This window comes from Panthera leo, chromosome B4, assembly GCF_018350215.1.
Source record: "Panthera leo isolate Ple1 chromosome B4, P.leo_Ple1_pat1.1, whole genome shotgun sequence".
NCBI lineage: Eukaryota > Metazoa > Chordata > Mammalia > Carnivora > Felidae > Panthera > Panthera leo.
Window position 1 is genome coordinate 66,942,550 of NC_056685.1, and position 20,798 is coordinate 66,963,347.

The 20,798-nt window shown below is 37.0% G+C and overlaps 1 protein-coding gene across 3 annotated transcripts in view; it reads right to left on the reverse strand.

Moving 5' to 3' along the window:
* ABCD2 (ATP binding cassette subfamily D member 2) overlaps positions 1-15,848 on the reverse strand; it is a 70,550-nt gene extending 54,702 nt beyond the window's left edge. For all 3 annotated transcript variants that reach the window (XR_006204786.1, XM_042946259.1, XM_042946260.1), the window contains exons 1-3: positions 15,766-15,848; positions 10,473-11,741; positions 8,727-8,907 (exon numbers count right to left, since the gene is read on the reverse strand). Coding sequence is in view for 2 of the 3 variants with exons in the window: in XM_042946259.1 (XP_042802193.1) it covers positions 8,727-8,907; positions 10,473-11,411 (1,120 nt within the window). In the remaining variant the exon portion in view is untranslated. The remainder of the gene's footprint in view (positions 1-8,726; positions 8,908-10,472; positions 11,742-15,765) is intronic.
* Between the last annotated feature and the right edge of the window lie 4,950 nt (positions 15,849-20,798).

The window sequence follows — 20,798 nt, forward strand, 5'->3', positions numbered from 1 at the left end:
TGCTTTACAGAACTACCATTAGTCCCTTGAAGTTAGTTTCCTTGAAGAATGAAAAAAGAAAGGCTTTGAGTGCTGGTAGAAGTGAGGAGTGAAGGATGTGATTGGATAAATAGACTGGGAACAGAATGTAGATATTCTTAACACATTTAAATGTGATAAAATTTAGATAGTCACAAAAAAATTACAGAAGGGTTCTCAGCAAGCTACAAAAATAATGAATTGCTGTATCAGTTAAAGTTCTAAGAATAGGTTTGGCTCATAGAGAATCTGGCTGATGATCTAAAATAATTATGGAATTTTATGAATTTAGGTTAAAAGGGGTTTGAGTAGCAGCTTTCATCAACAGCCTCTGTTAACAAGGAAAAACACTAGCACAGATGGATTTGTGCTTGATACGGCATGGTACTTTCCATGTTGCTCTGGCAGATTAGTGCTTACTGGGTTTTCTTCATGCTTTTAGCAACAAAATTACAAATAGCTGTGGACCGATTTCATTTGACTTTTATTCTATTGGTTGTTTTTTGGCAGGTACTATGAGGACAGTGCCAGTAGTATTTTGTCATGCATACAACAGCCAACTGCATAACTTCTATGAAAAAGCCAAATTCTTTAGTGGCAGAATATAAATTCATGACCTAGGGCACTCACGTATTTTGTATCATAGGTCAACACATTTTATTTTCCTCACCAAATAGTTTAAATATTTTGTCAAATGTTTCTCATTTAAGGATGTAATATTTAACATTATTTGCTCATTTTACTTCAACCTTTCAGCTCTGCTAATAAAAAGTATATATTGAAAGATGGTGACATCTGTTATTCACTGCAAAGGTGAGAAAAAATTTAAAAACTAAGGTTATGTCATGATGCACTTGTCAAAAACCCTACAGCTGTACAATGCAAAGAATAAATCCTAATGTAAACTATGCACTTCAGTTAATAATGTGTGCATATTGGTTCATCAGTTGTAACAAATGTACCACACTAATACAAGATGTAAATAATAGGGGAAGCTGTGAGGGAAACTGGATATTTATTTGGAACTCTTTGTACTTCCTGCTCAATTTTTCTGTACACCTAAAACTGCTCTAAGAAAATTAAGTCTATTAATTTTTTGTTTAAGTAGGCTTCATGCCCAGCACAGAACCTCAAAGCAGGGTTTCAACTCACGAGCCTAAGATTCAGACCTGAGCTGAGATCAAGAATTGGACTCTCAGCAGGTGACTCTGAGCCACCGAGGCACCCTAAGTCTATTAATTTTTTAAGAATTAAAATAGTAGGTTATTCCTCCGTACTTTTTTCTTTGGACTTATAATCTGAGTTTATTTCTTTGCACTTGGATTTTATCTTTATCACATTGACAAATCTCAGCAAAACCTTATGGTCTTTCCCTACCTCACGCTGTATAAAATATCAATTCTAATTGGATTGAAGATCTCAATGTGAAATGAAAAACCAATAATTTTCTAGAAGATAAAGTAGGAGAATATCTTCATGGCCTTGGATTAGGCAAATATTTCTTGAATAAGACATAAAACCACTAACCATACACGCAAAAATGATTGATAAACTGAACTGTTAAAATGAACTTCTCTTACACACTATTAAGAGACTGAAAAGGTAAGAATAGAGTGGGAAAAGATATTTAAGATTGTGTGTGTGTGTGTGTGTGTGTCTGACAAAAGTCACATTATAGAGTACATAAGAATTTTTACAAATCAATAAGAAAAAAACAGAAAAGTCCATTTAAAAGTGAGCAAAAAACTTATTGGCGCTTCATAAGAAAAGCTATCTGGGGTGCCTGGGTGGCTCAGTTGGTTAGGTGTCCGACTTCAGCTCAGGTCATGATCTCGAGGTTTGTGAGTTCGAACCCTGCGTTGGGCCCCACATTGGGCTCTGTGCTGACAGCTCAGAGCCTGGAGCCTGCTTTGGATTCTGTGTCTCCCTCTCTTTCTCTGCCTCTCCCCTACTTGTGCTCTGTCTCTCTCTTTCTCTCTCTCTCTCAAAAATAAACATTAAAGAAACAAGAAAAGAAAAGAATAATAATTAAAATGAAAAAAACCAAAGTAACTTATTCATGAGTTGGGAGCCCAGTGTCAGGCTCTGTGTTGGCAGCTCAGAGCCTGGAACCTGCTTCAGATTCTGTGTCTCCCTTTCTCCCTGCCCCTCCCCCAACTCATGCGCGCACGCACGCACGCACACGCTCTCTCTCTCTCAAAAATAAACACTAAAAATTTGTTTTAAAAAGAAAAGCTATCCAAATGGCCAATAAACAAATAAAAAGTGCTTAATCTCTTGGGGCCTGGGTGGCTCAGTCAGTTGAGCATCTGACTTAGGCTCAGGTCATGATCTCGCGTTTTGTGAGTTCGAGCCCTGCCTCCGGCTCTCTGCTGACAGCTGGAGCCTGGAGCCTGCTTCGGATTCTGTGTCTCCTCCTCTCTCTGCCTCTCCCCTGCTCATGCTCTGTCTCTCTCTGTCTCTCAATAATAGATAAATGTTAAAAAAAAATTGCTTAATTTCATTAGTCATCAGAGAAATGCAAACTAAGGCCACAGTGATTTACCACTATGCCTAAAATGAAAAAGACTGACATCAAACATCGACAAAGATGTGGAGCAACTAGAACTCCTATGTGTACTGTATGATACTATTTATACAAGTTTCAAACCCAGCAAACACTAATGAATGGTCAGTAGAATAATTACCTTTACTGGGGCATACTGGGAACGGGAGTAAGTGGGACTGGGGACAGGGGGCTGAAGATGGGAATAAAACTAGCAAGGAGCATGGGGGATTCTGGGATGTAGGTAAGTTTCTATTTCTTGGGAGTGGTAATTATTTATATTTGTTAACTTTGTGACAGTTCATTGAGTGGTACACTAATGATCGGGTCCTTTACTGCATGTATGTTATACTTTAAAAATTATAGCTATGTAATAGGCATAGCTAATTACAGCTAAAAAAGTATGTCTTTCATATGTTTTGGTAATTATTGTTACAATAAATTGGTCAACAGGAGACGAATTACATCCAAATTGACCCATGATATAAAATTATATTCCAATGATTTGACATTAGAATATGAGACACTAACACAACAGGAGTTATAACTATGATTTTGTGGGAGGTACCTTTTAGGAATAAAAAACATCACCCATGTTACTAGGTGATGATAGAGTTTAGTTCAATTCTTAAGCGCAGTATCTGTCAGTTACTATTTCTGCTCTGCCGCCTTACACTAGCAGACCACCAACAGGCAGGTACTACCCGTAGTGCTAGCAGCTTAGAAGCTTGCTTCCCTGTTACATGCCTGTGATAAGATCTGGTAGGAGAGAACTAAAGTAGCTTTCTTTGGCCTTGCCCAGAACTGTTCTTGATATGAACAGAAGAAAAGGGGCCTATAACATTAAAAAATTGAGATGATACCAGGTAGCCAACAGACATATGAAAAGATGCTCAAAAATCACTCATCATGGAGGAAATGCAAGTCCAAACTACAATGAGATATCACATCGTACCCATCAGAGTGGCTAAAATCCAAACACAAGAAACAGCAAGTGTTGGCAAGGATGTGGAAAAAAGGAACCCTTTTATACTATTGGGGGGATGCAAACTGGCGCAATCACAATGGACAACAGTATGGAGGTTCCTCAAAAAACCGAAAATAGAACTACCCTATAATCCAGTAATTGTACTCCTGGGTATTTACCCAAACAATACAAAAACACTAATTTAAAGGGATACATGCATCCCTATGTTTAGCAGCATTATTTACAATAACCAAATCATGGAAGCAGCCCAAGTATCCATTGATTAATGACTGGATGTGGTATGTACACCCAATGGAATATTATTCAGCCATAAGAGAAGAATGAAATCCTGCCACTTGCAACAATATGGATGGAGCTAGAGAGTAAAATGCTAAGCGAAATAAGTCAGAGAAAGACAAGTACTGTATGATTTCACTCATATGTGAATTTAAGAAATTAAATAAATGAGCAAAGGTAAAAAAAAAAAAAAAAAAAGAGAGAGAGAGACAAACCATGAAACAAACTCTTAACTATAGAGAACAAAGTGATGGTTACCAGAGGGGAGGTGGTTGGGGGGGATGGGTGAAATAGGTGCTGGGGATTAAGGAGTGCACTTGTCATAACGAGCCCTGGGTGATGTATGAAATTGTTGAATCACAATATTGTACACATGAAACTAATATAACACTGTATGTTAACTACATTGGAAGTTAAAATAAAAAAAATTTCGAGATTTTCTTCATAGCATTTCAATCTCTCTTTTGACACCAGATAAAAGTAATATCCTCTAAAAAATAAAATAGAAAATATACATAATTAACTATATCAGTGCTTCTTTTTCAACCATATGGTCACATGATTACTTAGTGTCAAACTAAGTTAAATCGCTTCTAGAGCAAGTTCCAGTATCTAATATGGAGGCCACATGGTGACGGGGGAAAACATAGCGCACTAGGAATTATGTGGTGCCTTCCATCCTTAGTGCTTCCACTAACCATTTGTGTGAATGTAGGCAATTCTGGGGCTCCAGAATAGATGACTTGGAAGCTCCTCTTCTGATGTGAAAATAGCATGATTCTGTATGCAATTTTGTAATGGGAACTTGAACATAAACATAATCCTGCCCTTACCAGAAGATTTCACTTAAAGCTGTAGGTAAATGGTATAACAAAACTACTACAGAACTATTTTCCTTTTCTCCTCCAAAAAAAAAAAAAAGGAAAGAAAGGAAGAAAGAAAAATTGTGCATTGTGCATGCTCCTATACTTCTGATTTCCTAATCATTTCCAAATGCTTTGCTCCTTTAACTATGAGAACCATGCCAGCAAACATCTATTGACCATTTCTTATGAGGCAGGGAATATTCTAAGTTTTACGTATGTCAGTTTTAATCCTCATAACAACCCTGCTATAATTTCCCCCATTTTGGAAATGAGAAAATTGAAGCACAAAAAAGTTAAATGATTTTCCTGTAGTCACAGCTTTACCTAGTAAGCAAAAGGGCCAGCATTTGAACCCAGAAAATCTGACTCCAGTGCCCACATGTTAAGAATATAATAAATATTAACAGTTGCTTCCACCTAAGCTTTTACTATTTGCCAAGGACTGTTTCTTTTTTTTTTTTTTCTTTTAATTTTCTTTTTTTAATTTACATTCAAATTAGTTAGCATATAGTGCAACAATGATTTCAGGAGTAGATTCCTTAATTCCCCTTACCCATTTAGCCCATCCCCCCTCCCACAACCGTTCCAGTAACCCTCTGTTTGTTGCCAAGGACTGTTTCAAAGCACATTAAATACTTTACATATAATTTCATAACAATTCTGTAAGATATATATTCTTATCCCTATAGTTAAGATGAGAAAACTGGGACATAGAAAGCTTATGTAACTTTCTCAAGGATGGTTAAGTATTAAACAGCAGAGTGAAAATTTGAGCAGTGGCCTGCTTCTTTCTTCATTCTATCTTTTCTCTATCCTACTTTTTCTCCTTTTCTCTTTGTCATTCCTCTCTTTTTATAAAAAGTTTATTTATTTTGAGAGAGAGAGCACAAGTGAGTGAGAGAAGGGTAGAGAGAGAGGGAGAGAGAGAATCCCCAGCAGGCTCTGTGCTGTCAGCACAGAGCCCAACTTGGGGCTCGATCCCATGAACTCTGAGATCATGACGTGAGCTGAAATCAAGAGCCAGATGCTTAACCGACAGACAATTAGGCACGCCTGCCATTCCTCTCTTAATCACCCATTTCTTTTCATGTCTTTTTGTCTTAAAATATACAGTATCATGTACTTAATTCATCTCTAACATAAAGGGCAATGCAGGGCATAAGTGTAAATTAAGATTAAAGACAAGAGTAGAATATAGGGTATGTAATTCCAAGACCTAAGGGCTCAAAGATATGTCATTATCTAAAAAAATAAATAAATAGGGGCGCCTGGGTGGCTAAGTCAGGTAAGCATCTGACTTCGGCCCAGGTCATGACTCATGGTTCATGAGTTCGAGCCGCGCGTTGGGCTCTGTGCTAACAGCTCAGAGCCTGGAGCCTGCTTCAGATTCTGTGTCTCCCTTTCTCTCTGCCCATGACCCACTCGCACTCTGTCTCTATCAAAAATAAATAAACATTAAAAAAATAGATAAATAATTTTGTCTGAGTAAAATGGTAAGCTAATATTTTTGTGTGTTAAATCATTGTAGGTCAAGTACATTTAGTAAAAATATACATATAAACATTATAAGCATCATACAGTAACTTTAGAAGTTACAGAAAATATTGAAGCATACTTTTTTTTTCATTTTTTTTTTCAATATATGAAGTTTATTGTCAAATTGGTTTCCATACAACACCCAGTGGAAGCATACTCTTATAATGTTGATCTGTGAATTCATTTTTTGTCTATTTAATTGCCATATTGCTTCTCTTTGTATAAAATTTTCTTTTAAAAGAAACTTTAAGGGGCACCTGGGTGGCTCAGTCGGTTAAGCGTCCGACTTCAGCTCACGTCCTGATCTCATGGTTTGTGAGTTCAAGCCCTGCATTGGGCTCTGGGCTGATAACTTGGAGCCTGGAGCCTGTTTCAGATTCTGTGTCTCCCTGTCTCTCTCTGCCCCTCCCCTGCTCATGCTCTGTCTTTCTCTGTCTCAAAAATAAATAAGCATTAAAAAAAAATTTGAAAAGAAGCTTTGAGAATTACTTTGTTCATTTGCATAAATGTAATCATTATCATAATTTCTATTTAAAATTTTAATGTTGTTTCTTTAGTTTAATAAGGCATTTTTTAGAATTTATAGGGTCTATTTTTAAATATCTTATTACATCACCTATGAAAGTAAGATTGTTAGATTCTTTGCATACATTGTTTACTTCCAACTGGTCTCTGTAGGGTTAATTTGTCACCCACTAATAGCTGCATTTTCTCTGTTCTTTGTTGAATACTCCAGGGTTTTCTAATAAGACCAATGCTTCTAACGACTAATAGAACTACACCATTATCTCATCATTGGGGTTGTCTCTAATATTCCTCATATATGAAACCTTAAAAATACCCCTACATTTAAAGAGACTTACTACAAATATCTGATAATTTTGTCAAGTTTCTTAGTAAAACTAATCTTAAGACCATAGGTTTTGAAGTGTCTTTTTTTTCTCTAATACTCTTTTGAAAAGTAATTTATTTCATTACAGAAGGATTAAGTCTAAAAATATTATTACTAACAATACCTTTTTCAATATAAACTTATTAAAATGATTTTTTTAATAAAATTTTAAAACAGATAAAAGTCACTTTCCCTAGCAGTCTAAATGCACTGGCTATTAGACAGTTAAGTTGTGGAGTTTATTGGTTTATGTATAGCACACATCACAAGGAATTGACGAATCTAAATTTACTAAAGTGAACAATTTTAGGTTAAGAATGACCCAAATTTGACAAATATTTTTGTAAGAATTGGTTAAAGCATTGAAGCACTGTTTCAAAACATTAAAGAAAAGGTAATTTTGTACTTGTTTTTATTAGACGACTTCCAACGAATAGCTATTGATTCTCAATTCCATACCAAAAATAACTGTAACTATTCTGTTACACTATATTCTGTTATACTATTCTTAGTGTTGCCTTTTGTTTTCTAGGTAATAATTATCACCATGTATCAAGAACATCAAGAGTATGCTCTGTACTGTAAAAACATTATTTTACTAAAGTCTCACAATTCTCTGAAGTAGTCCTTCTGATTTTCATTTTATAGATGAGAAAATTGAGTTTTAGAATGTTTAACATGACTAAGAGGATGCAGGCAAGAAGAGGGAAAGCCAAGAGTTGTCTTACTAAAAGCCCACGCTTTTCTCTAGTGCCTTCAACACCAAGGCCCATTTTGGTCGAGTGGTTTCTAAAGAGGAAGGGGAATATTTTATATCAGTGGAAGAGCAGAAAATGATACTTCTTTAATTAATTCCCTCCTGTCCCTGCCAATTACAACCCAAACTCCCATCTTAGGTATTACACAACATTTTAATGTTGTCCTTCTTGCCCTTATATTTTTCATTTATTCCAAAGGATGACAATGTTGGCAAAAACCATTGAGATGGTGATAGAATAGAATTAGATGCCTGCAACTTGCCAACCCCTACTTCCACAATGCCACTAAATCATGCTACCGAGGAAATTATCTACATTACCTACAAGTAGAGAAGACCTTGCTCTATGGCCTGAAACACTCCTTGAAACAATATTCCTGGTTCCTTCATGTAGTCAACCAGTTCTTCAAATCACAAATCAGGACTAATCCAGTTATAGAATATCTACAGACTAAACGCATAGGATGTTCAGAACTGAAGTTTACAACACATGCAGAAAACTTGTATAATACTCTTTTTGAAGGTATTAATTTGCTTTGAATTTAAATGCAAACTAGGGAATCATTTTGTATTAGGTAGAATAATTAAGATTGCTCAAGGTCAACTTCCAGAAACACTGCATCAGGGATCTCTGAAATATCTCAGAACTAGAAAGGTGTTTTGAGACACTTCTTTTCATATTGCTGGTCTCATTATTGGATGTTGCAAAGTCTGCCGTTGTTTCTGACCAATAAATGACCATAGAACAATGACTATATACACAGTTTCACTCACACCAAACCAGCATTGACACCTTCAAGAGAAATAATCTTAAACATATAGTTGAGATGGAGCATAAATGCCATTACCACCATCGGCAAAGCCAGTTGCAGTGATAATAGGTACAGCCACCATAATTAGTCCACTGCTGCTCCAAACATACTTCATCAAGAATTGCTCTATCATGATATACCACAAACGTTTGGATAAGATGAGGTTCATTTGATCTGCTAAAGCTTTGTAACTTTTCTGGAGTTGCTTCATTTCTACCTATGGAGGCAAACAGAGATAAGAATTAACTCAGCATGAGCTATAAAATTAAATACTGTACGTTTGAGGACTTTTTAAAAAGATAAGTACATATTATTTTGTTTTAATTAGGATATTATTATCTACGATCTAACAATGAATAAATATAGATCACTATCAGAATTAGTCATTATTTTTTAATTTTGGTCACACCTGTATTATTTTTAAAAAACCATGATACTCAGTCAATAGAATAGTAAGTATAAAATACACATAACTGATTTACAATTATGATTTCAAAATTATATATATAAGATGTTAAGATTAAATAATATCCTGTAAGACATGAATAAGCAATGTTAGAACCTTATCTTTCTTGATCACACCAAAAATACCTAAAAATAAAGATGTGACACGTATACGTGTAATTAGACTCCATTTTTGAACTAACTCAATTTACTGGATTTTGTCTTAAATGCAAGAAGCCTACAACATGCTATAATTTACATCACTGAGTTCAATGATTCAAGAGGAATGACCAATCAGTATGATTAATATAACGCATGAGACCAATTTTCAAGTGGAAGTAAAAGTCCTAAATTTGCTTTAAATTTTCTTCTTCAGGTTGCTGTTACTTTAAAAGTATTTTGATAATTGATGATGCTTCAAAAATTAAATAATACTGCTTGGTAATTAAAATACCATCTTCAATTTTAGAATTCCTTAATATTTCATTTGTGAAGTCATTTGTGTTAAGATTTCAGATTCATCACCTTAAAAATTTCCATCATACTTAATATTCTGAAGTTACTTTAATGCACTGCCTGCTTATGTAATTAGGCTAACTATTTTAGGGATCTGCTTCATGTTGAAAATCTTTAATATTTAAAAATAACATTCTGGAACTCTTTTTCTCATCCTCATTTCTTCTCTAATCTTAGCTTTTCCCTGAAAGCTAGACAAAATTTCATTTCACTGCCTCTTTTTATTTGTGTCAAAATATGGTACTGAACAGTAACCAATAGTAATGCAAATACTATTTGTGAGACACATTCTCCTGCAATTCTTAGGACTGAAGTCAGTCCATTGACCAGGCAGGCAAAATTGTCAAACTTGTCTTTCATGTGAAAGCATCGGGTTTGTTTTTCTTTCCCCTTCTTGAAAAACAAAAGAACAACAACAAGAATACCATCCTAAATTTTCCATCCCAGTGGAAACGTGTTTACTTAGTTTCCAAACAAACATTTTCTTCTAATGCTCTAGGACTAGTTAGAATTTTAGTTTTAAGAAAATGCTTTAGAGAAACTTCTGAGCATATTTGGGTACCTGAGGCTAAGCAGGCTGTTTTTCAGATTGTTGGATATCGTATTCTTATGACACTTTAGAAAAGTTTGCACTCCATAGTTCTTTAACAGCTTGTAATCGGAAAGGTAAGGAAGCATATACTTCAATACAGGTTTAGACGTCATAGAAATCTAAAACGCTAAAGAAGTGGGTCCATCGACAGTACAACAGATGCTATCTAGCACTGCAGTGGCAGCTGGAAGAGTCTCACATTTCACCCATCACCTTAATTTCTATCTTACCTTATGTCCTCTGTAAAAGGCAATTTCTTCAACATTGGCTATAATTCTGGAGTGCACATACCGCAAATAGCCTTTTCTGTGAGCTTCTTCAGCCACCAATTTGCCAAATTTGGGAGAGCAAGCTTTCAAAACTTTAGCAGTGGCATATACCACAAGTCCTGCTAATAGGGTGGGCCCAATTGGGCTCGCTCCTCTGGATGTAGCAGTCTGGATAAGCGTATAGGAGGTCAAGATTACATCTAAAATAGGCTTGGTCAGATTGGAGTACAAGTGAGCCACAGACTGGGAGAACATCATGATATCCTCAGTAAGAGACTGGTCAGGGTTTGCCAGCCTCCCATCCATATTGATCACCTTATAATAAGTCTGATTTGTAAAATAGGTCTCATAGGCATGGTCTACCAGGCGAGTTCTGAAGGCCAAAGCCAATTTGCACTCCAGGTACCTTATTGCACTGTTAACAAAGGTGGCAGGGATGGCAATCATAAGCCACTTGATTAATTTGATGATGAAAGTTCGAGGCTTCTTTTCCACAATGCTTTTCACGATTTTTCCATCCAGACCAGCCACATAGATCGATAGAAAGGTTCTTGAGATTAGAGCCACTGAGTGAAGGCAGAGCCAGCCTGTTTCAGTGGTCACAAGTTTTGGAAAGAGAATTTTACGAAGTTCTAGTAGCTGTTTGAAAAAATCTGCATTCACTCCAGGACAAGGTTTTTTACAAGTGTTCTCGGTGCAATGCAGTATTTCTCTGTTCTCTGCAGCCGGGTAAACTGCTTCTTTTTTCTTCCTGTGGCCAGATTGCTTTAAACGCTTGCCAATGACGGGATAGAGTGTTTTCAGAGCATATGCCGCAGCCACCAGGCAGGCAGCCCTTTTAGCAGCACTCGATCTGGTCCATTTCACCCGATCAGCTGCTGCATTTAGCATATTTGTCATTTTCCCAGTTACCCAAACCGGCTTCAAAAAGAATTGGTTTTAAAAGATCATGCTCCGCGGGAATCCCCAGCAAATGTTTCAGAAAGTCCTACAGCGTTCCATAGTCTGCAGCATTTCTCCTCTTCTGTTGTTTTTGTTTTTGTTTTTGTTTTTGTTTTAATTTTATTCTGCTGTGACAGATGCAGCAGACCTCAGACTCCACTGCATCTACGGGGATGAATCTCTCAGAAGCTCAAGCTGCACCAAGCCGCCCCAGGCTCCTCCCTCTCAGGCTCCTCATTGGCTGGCAGAGCGGTGGGACCTTGGAATCCTCGCTGCCTCCCTTTGAACCTTGAAAATGAGGAGAGAGCAAAACGAATTACATCTTTACCCGGGAGTTCAAAGAGTTAAATGTCTATTTTTGGAGAGGTCGAATCAGGGCAGCTGCTGGCAACAAAACCTGCCCTTGCTACTGAGCATGCTCAGCGTCACTTAGAAACCCACAGAAGTTTCAGGATATACGTCTCTTCTCTAAGGTTTTAGTGGATACCACAAGGGGAAGAGCAAAAAGGAAGGTAGATTTTTCAAGAGCTGTAAAACGAGATGAGGGAGAAGGAACGAGGGAAATGGGGGAGGAGGGACAAGAGTGTCAACATAAAGAGTCTGAAAAGAGTATTGAATGAATCTAAAATGGAGAGAAAAGAAAGTGACAAGTATGGAGGCCACTGGAAAAAACAAAGTATCAAATACTTAGATATGATCTTTGGTGCCGCTGCCCCAACCCCCATTTTGTTTTTTTCTGTGGTTCCACATGAAGTCCTAGAACCTATCAGACAAGTTGTAATTGAGGATATTCCTTTTTGTGTGTTTTTTGTTTTGTTTTGTTTTGTTTTGGGGGGGGGGGTGTTTGTTTGTTTGTTTTTGGTAAATAGAAGTCTTCTGTAGTATAAAAAATAATTATTTGCTATACTCCCATCCGTATATTTACTTGTCCTTATAGTAAAAATCTTCCAACTCCATAACGGCTATTTTTAGCAATGGAGCATATTTATTTACAATGTAACTATTAAATAAACGAGTGCAAGGTTTCACTTCTATCTCCTTCCTTGTGTCCTTTAGATAGTTGTTACTTGGAGGTATGTGACTCTATAATCAAAAGTTAACCATTTGGGAATCCAACCCCAGTTAGATGGTAGAAATAGCTTCTCGAGAACCTTATTTTTAAGAGATTTTGTTTGTTTGCTTGTTTGTCTTTTTCTAGCTTTTGTTAAGGCTTTGAGATAATTTGATTACTTCCCACTTCCATTTTTGTTATTTGATAATAACCAAGAGCATTAAAAAAATTCTCTACATCACGAATGGAGGACTTAAACTGCTAAATAGCCAAGCAAAATTTTGCATATTTAAAAAAAATGTAAAGGGCCTTTTTTTTTTTTTTTTTTTTTTGGTAAGGATGAGTATATTCTTGAATATGCAAAAACATTTTTGCTTCCCCATCCACCCCCATACACAACATACATACACATTTCTAGTCATCTGGAAGCCTGGGAAAATATGCATTAAACTAAAATGGAGGTTGGCAAATTACAACCCAAGCAGTGAGCCAAATTTGGCCCTTGAGCCAAGAACAGTTTTTACATTTTAAAGTGGTCAAAAATACATCAAAAGAAGAATAATATTTTGTGATGTGAGACTTTTATGAGGTTTTTATTTCAGCATCCAGCAATAAAGTTTTATTGGAACACAGTCATACCCATTTATTTATTGTTTCTGGTTTTTAAGCTACAGTGACAGAATGGGGTAGATAAAACAGAGCTTAAATATTTACTATCTGACCCCCTTCGGAAGAAGTTTCCCAACCTCTGTGATAGAATATATAACCTGTCTCAGTGTTGAATGATTTTCATTTTCATTTTACTATGAGTAAAGAACTATTCTGACTTTTATAAGTAACAATATTCTTAACTTTCCCATGTACCTATATTAATTCCAAGAATCATCACAGGTCTCTTCTCATTTGTTTGCATTCAATTCAGCAAATTTACTAACATGTGAGTGGCAAAGTCATGCAAGTCTCTTTGATAGCTGGCCATATTAGCAGCACAATCATTTCATTAAAATTTACAAAGTCTGTATGTAGAGATTGTAGTGTTAAGGTGTTTATTTTCAACATCTTTTACTCCTAATCTCATGCTTTTCATGTGTCAAAATGAGGCTGTCTTACATTTATAAATTTTAATTCTTTATATCACATCTCCTGACTGTGACAGGAGAAGTGGAGGGCCAGGGTAACCTTAAATGGAAGTGACAGGAGGATGTTCAGCCAGGCAGAATATGCTACACAGAGGGATGTGTAGGTCAGAAAGCAGCCGGCAATCGAGGCAAGTGGCTTACATCACTGGAGGCCAAGCCATTGTATAGAAGGAGCAGTGCAGGGGGAGTCTAGAAGCGTAGAACATTAGAGATCCAAATGGGCCCACACTTAATTGTAGGTAGGTCAGTTTACCAACTGATACTGACGCTGAGGTGCAGGAACAAGTTTTTAATGTCTTGGAGCAAAAGACTAGGTATGAGGAAAATAAGATAGAAATTTGGTTGCTAGAATTGTGGTATAAGGAAGGTTGAAAGCCAGTTACTAGAACTGGGGAAAAGGTCAATGTGAGATATGACTTGATGTTGAGCCCCTTAAGTACAGATCTAATTAAAACCATTTAAATTCTACTCCCATGCTTATATATATTCAAGGATATATACAAAACATATAAAACTATATGCTTTAAAAGTGTAAAACATCAGAAATGATTTTTATAATAAAGACATCTACACATAAATAACAATATATATTGTAGATTATATATATGTTGTATGTTTATATAGTAAATCACCAGAAAGTAAGTAATTTTTAGTAACAAAGATAAATTAAGGTTTAAGAATTTTAGATGGATTTCCTTTCAACAAATGGTAAGTAGTATTTCATCTGTGCTGTATTCCTTTCTTGAACTGTTTACTGACCCAAGAGATTACCTAATTGCCCTACTGGCCCTAAAATAGCACTGTGTTTGACTCATTATCTATTGATCATGCTAGTCTTATTCATGTGAGGTATAAAACAACACTGAAGATGAGATCTTAGGTCAACATTTCAGATGTTATAAATAACCACCTAATAATTAGTTCATGAGGAAATGTCTTTTGCTGTGAAGGAAAACCCAGAAAATATCTTGTCTGAAGATGTGTCTCCTAGATTAATTTTTCCTTAGCGTAATTCACCACATCTACTGCCTCCCTGTGACTGACTGGAAGGAAAGCAGTAACTTTAGTCAGGGAGAAGAGATGTTTATATCCAGCTCCCAGTTCTTGATTTTTTTAGTAAATTGGTTAACCTCTCCTTTATGTCCTTTCCACATACAATAATATACCAAAAGTCAGTTAATCTTTTAGCAAGTTATTTTACCCTTTTAGTCAATTTGTTCCTGTTCAAAAAATGTTAAAAGTAGGAAAAGCTAATAACATTGGGTCGTTGCTTCTAACTTAACTGTATGGTTTAGTTACTGAGAATGACCAGCTATACAATGTGGAAGATTGATTTGTTCTGAAATTTGTTCTGAAATATTCACTTGGTCTAATTCAAACCAATAATAGATATACTTTGATGAATTTTTATTATAAAAATTGGTATTTATATCATTAAACAAGATATCTACCCTGGGAGGTAATCCTATTTAAATATTTATTCCCAATGACTTAATAGAAGATATTTTATATTTGAAATTATGAGATATTCCCTAGGTTAAATTCTGGGAAACGATCTTGACAATTGGGGAACGGGTGGAATTACTTTGTGCATTTTTGGGGGGACAAGAGATTTCTAGTTTCCAGCCAAAATATCATAGAGCAGGTTGTAGGATAAATGTTTTATGAAGATATACAAACATAACACAGAAATGAATAGCAAAATTCAATTTTTGTTTTGAGATTTTTTTTTCGTTAAGAAGTTGAGAGTCTTTGGGCCTTTACAGCTTAAATAAAATTTTGATCACTCTCAGAAACTTATAAAAATGTACCGAAGAGTAAATCACCAAGGTGCAAGGTTTCTAATAAACAACTGTTTACGGAATATTAAAACCGTATGTGAAAGATATTTAAAGGAACTGGATACAGAGTGATAAGCGGGGAATGCAAACATTATCGTTAGGATTAGGAATCTTATAACTTTCTCTTTGCCTTCTTTTTCTCCCCCAAGAAAAAGATCTTTGATCTGAAAAAGATCTTTGATCTGAAAAAGAAGGCTGAGACCAATATAGAACTAAATGAAATTATGGTGGCGGTGGCTTGAAACTCTAACCCTGTGGCCACAGTCCGAAACTTCATTTACTTAGGCTTCCCTTGCCTGAGCGGTTAAAACTGCTGATTCCTCTTCCCTTAGGCGGACTGGCTGCTTTCCCACAGGGTCCCTTGCCGCCCTATCAGGCCACTGTCTCCGCAGAAACCGCAGAGGCTTTCGGGAGGCTAACAAGCAGCCAGCCTGGGCGCAGAGGCTGTCGGGAGGGTGGGCCGTCGGCCCTGGGGCGGGGCGGAAGTAGGTGGCCGAGGCCTAATAAATTGGCTGAGGCTGAAGAAGTGGTTCCGTACACAACCCAGGCATCTGAACTTCCAGCCTCTGGGGCCTCAGACGTTTCAGGGAGATGAACTGGGTCGGGGGATCCCGGTGAGTTGTGTTGCTGGAGCTTGAGACTGGAGACCTTGAGTCCCTGGACGTTCATTCCCATAATGGCGCCTCTTTCCTAGGCCGTCGAGGGGCGGGGATAGCTTTAGCTGGGGAGAACTTGTAGGCGTGGGGCTTTTCATCGGGAGCCAGGAAGGGCGACCCTAGCCACCACGTCTCTGTTCTTAAGCCAAAAGCAAGTGGGCTTCTCCCCGCTGGCTCTTCAAAGGCTTCGCGTGTGGAGCCGCCCACCGTGGGTGAAGCTCTCGGCTCTCCCTCCCAGGTGTCTCACATCTTGCTTCTCTAACGAGGCATCTCACCACCTGAGCCCTCTTCTACCTTCTTCCCGCTCCTGCCCCTCTCACTTGGAAAAGGTTTTCTTTCTAGGACTGTATATATTTTTTTCATGAATTTGGACCGTATTGCGGAAAAGACCATTTCCTGCTGCCCCTAAGTTCCTCGGTGGGGAGAGGGGCGGCAGTATCAATCGTATATTTAGTTTGTTTTTTAAAGGGAGGTAAGGTGAACAGTTTCTAATGGCAATAACTCACAAGATAATTTGCGATTTGTTTTGTATTTAGCATTAATCATCTAAAGCGTGATGGGTTGGCAATTTAGTTTTATATATAACATGTTCATTCCTATTGGCCTAAAGTCCACTAGGATGGAAATAATGTAGGCCTGTAATTTCATTTGATGAAAAGAATTGTTTTGATTGAAACACTAAACCATTGAATACAATTTTTTTTTTGTCACAGGTAGACCCAGGTGATGTGGTTAGAATGTAACACATTTACATTCTAAGGAATTTTGTAAGGAGAAAGACAGCTTTTGTGTTCACCAAGTATTGTTAATTATGCTCAGTAATTTTAGCAGGAGCATTTATCCTGTTGAAGAATATGTTAGCATTGTATGTTAGAAATTTATCTGAATTATTTCTGGCTGGGGTTCTAGCATCACACTTCCACTTTGGAGAAAACTGAAAATTCACTTATAGGTTTCACAGGATTTTAGTTGATAGATGATTATAATTTGATGTTTTTGAATTTGAAATTCTTCAAAATGTGAATAATAAATGAGATTAAATCATTTTACAAATGCTTAAGTACTGTTACGATGTAGGTGCCATTCTGTCCTATATTTAAAACTTCTGGCTATTCTAGGAGTAATATTTTAGTTGCTATTAGGAGGACACAAAAGCAAAATACTGCAGGAAAATAGTAGTTGTGTTTCTCAAAATGAGGTAGTGCTGTGCCTGGATGTATTAAAGTTTTATTTTATTTATTTTGATAGAGAGAGCATGAGAAGGAGAGGGGCAGAGAGAGGGAGGGAGGGAGGGAGGGAGGGAGAATCCCAAGCAGGCTCCCTGCTGTCAGCGAAGAGCCCCACTTAGGGCTTGAACTCACGAACTGTGAGATCATGATCTGAGCCAAAATCAAAAGTCAGATGCTTAACTGACCGAGCCCCCCAGATGCCCTGAAAATATATTTTTAAACTTAAACATGGATACATTATGGAGTAAAGTGCAAAACTCTTGGAATATTACAATAACATGAAATTTTAGATAAATTTTCTTGGACGAATGGCCTCCTTAGGTCAAACCCTATATTGGTAATGAAACAATGAGTGTCTCCACTTTCTACTATCACAGTAGACAAGGGTGGACAAGATGAGTTGATCATGGTTTATGATCATGAGGCCTGAAGGATCTCAGAATCCACAACAGTGCTCAGTAACCACTTCTAGCTTAATTAGAGCTATTAGAGAATAGACATTTTAATCCATACCCCAGTCCATCTTGAAGTACTTGTTTATTACTCTCTGTTATTAGGATTGGTTTTGGTTGAAAATTTTGAGAACTGTTAAGAACTTATAGATAAATAATTGGAGAACACTTACAAAGCTCCATTAGAACTGCTCCCAAAGAGCATTCAACATTAATTAAACAAATAGATTTTCACATGCCTACCTGTTTAGGACATGGTTAAGCCCTACGTGGGGGAGGGGAGTTCAGAAAAGAAAAAGATATAATTTTGAGCCACAAAAATAATCAGTGGTAGAATGGTGAGAATAGAATTTGGTAAATGACTATTATACTGAAAAGAATAGTTAAATAGCACTTAATAATAAATAACCTTAAAAAAAAAAAAGGCTCATTTTATTTATTTTGAGAGAGTGAGTGAGCAAGGGAGGGGAAGAGAGATAGAGGGTGAGAGAATCCCAAGCAGGCTCTGAGTTTACAGTGTGAAGATGCAGGGGTCAATCCCAAGAACTTGATATTATGACCCTATCTGAAACCAAGAGCCAGATGCCCAACTGACTGAGCCACCCAGCTGCCCCAAAATAAGCACTGTTCTAAGTGCTTTTTCAAAACTAGCTCATTTACTCTTAACAAGATCCTAATGAGGTGTATACAAATGCTACCCCCAGTTTACTGATGGGGAAACTTACACACTGTTAAATGTTAAGTGACTTGCCTAAGGTCACCCAGCTAATCTGTGGTAGAGTTAGGATTTGAAAACAAAGTGCTTAACCACTCTGTTATGCTGTGTGGGAACATGAGTATTGTAAAAGTGGCACACATAAAGGGCTGTGGATACTTAGGGAACTGAGAAACAAAATTACATTAAGCCTTGAAAGATAGCAATATTGCACAGAACAAGCATCACAGGGAAACAATGAAGCACAGGTTCTTAAAAGTTGAAAAGTAGGTGAGATAAATAATTAATCAGATTAGAGACCTAGTTTTTAGCAAGGCTTAGAAGAGATGGGTTGAGAGCAGAGGTATTAGAGAAACTGAAAGGATTATTCGTTAGACAGCAGGTGGGTCTGCATTAACACAGGAAAACAGGAAGAAGCTTTACAATGTTGTTAAGGGAATTAAAGAAGCAGGCTATAGCCAAGTTTATGTTTTGCTCGTAGCAATCTGATTGCATACACAAAATAGAAGCAGAATATTCTTGTATATGATAGGAACCTGATATCTGTTAAGTTTAATTGCAGAATCATTTCATGGGAGAATCTTAGGATTGCAAAGGTCTACAATTTTTCTTGTCCTAAAACAAACTTGGCATATGATTTTTTGCTACTCTTCTGTTTAGGGACTCTATTGGTCATACATAAAATGTTTTTTTATGTGAAATAAAAACAGGTAAAGAGTTGGTAGCTATGGAAGAAGTAAGCTTCCCTTATTTTCCTTTTTAAAAAGAATGTTTATTTATTTTTGACAGAGAGTGAGCAGGGTGAGAAACAGAGTGGAAGGAGAGAGAGAGAATCCCAAGCAGGCTCCTTCACTGTCAGCCCAGAGCCTGATGAAGTATTCAATCTCATGAACCTGTGAGATCATGAGCTGAGCTGAGATCAGGAGTCAGACACTTAACCAACTGAGCCACCCAGGTGGCTCTTATCTTCCTTTTTAAAATTAAAATTAGGGGTGCCTTGGTGGCTCAGTCAGTTGCGCGTCCGACTTTAGCTCAGGACATGATCTCACAGTTTGTGAGTTCGAGCCCCATGTCGGGCTCTGTGTTGACAGCTCAGGGCCTGGAGCCTGCTTTGGATTCTGTGTCTGCCACTCCCTCTGCCTCTCCCCGACTTGTGCTCTGTCTCTCTCTCTCTCTCTCTCTCAAAAAAAAAATAAGTAAAATGTAAAAAAAAAAAAAAAATTGTTTACAATTACTAAAATTGTTTTATTTGGCTTTAATGTTATGGATTGTGGACATTTTTGCAAGATATCATAACATTTCATTTCAAACAATCTCATTTTGGGTAGAGATTTGGTCTAAGCTGAAAGTAATTTACACCTCTATGATCGAAATTCCCAATCAACTTTCTGAAACTTGCTAATCAGTGATAATGTCAGGTTTTTCAATTTAATGGTCTGTTCTTTCTTTTTTCCCAAAATTATATTATTTTTTTTATTTTAAAATTAACCCCCTCCCTTCCCCCCACCCCCCCGCCCTCACGTCCTTTCTTGACAGAGTTAAAATATCAATGTGAGTCTTGCCAATTTAAAAAAAAAATTTTTTTTTACTTGTCTGGAAATCATTGACCTACAACTCTAATTCTTATGTTGTATGATTTATACTAAGAGCCTGTATTTTTGTAGTCAGGTTGAAGTGTAAATTTGAGACAGAACAGGTATAACTACTGATATTTTTAAGTTTGGAAACAATTCTATTTTCCTGTTTATCACTGACTTGTTTCACCAAATTCATAGCCCCTTAGACATGAAGGTGTTAGGAAGATGGGAGAGGAAGGGAAAATAAAAAGCTGTAGCCAGTCTTTGGGCCACAACATGCCTTTTAGAATGAGCTTGACTGTAGATGGGCTATATAGCACTATATATGAAGTATAAGGGAAAAAATTTTTAATTAGGGGAAGCTTACTTATTTTAAAATAAAACTTGTTTAATGTTTATTTTGAGAGGGAGTGAGAGTGAGCAGGGAAGGGGCAGAGAGAGAGAGGGGGGCAGAGAGACCATCCCAAGCAAGCTCTGCACTGTCAGCACAGAGCCTGACGCAGGGCTCGATCTCACCAACTGAGATCAGGACCTGAGCCAAAATCAAGAATGAGAGGCTTAACCAACTGAGCCACCCAGGTGCCCCTAGGGGAAGTTTATTTTTGTAACTTAGATTGAATAATGCAACCAGTGTCATAAGAGGAACATAGATAAAATCCTGTTTAAATTTAGGTGAGGGAGAGGT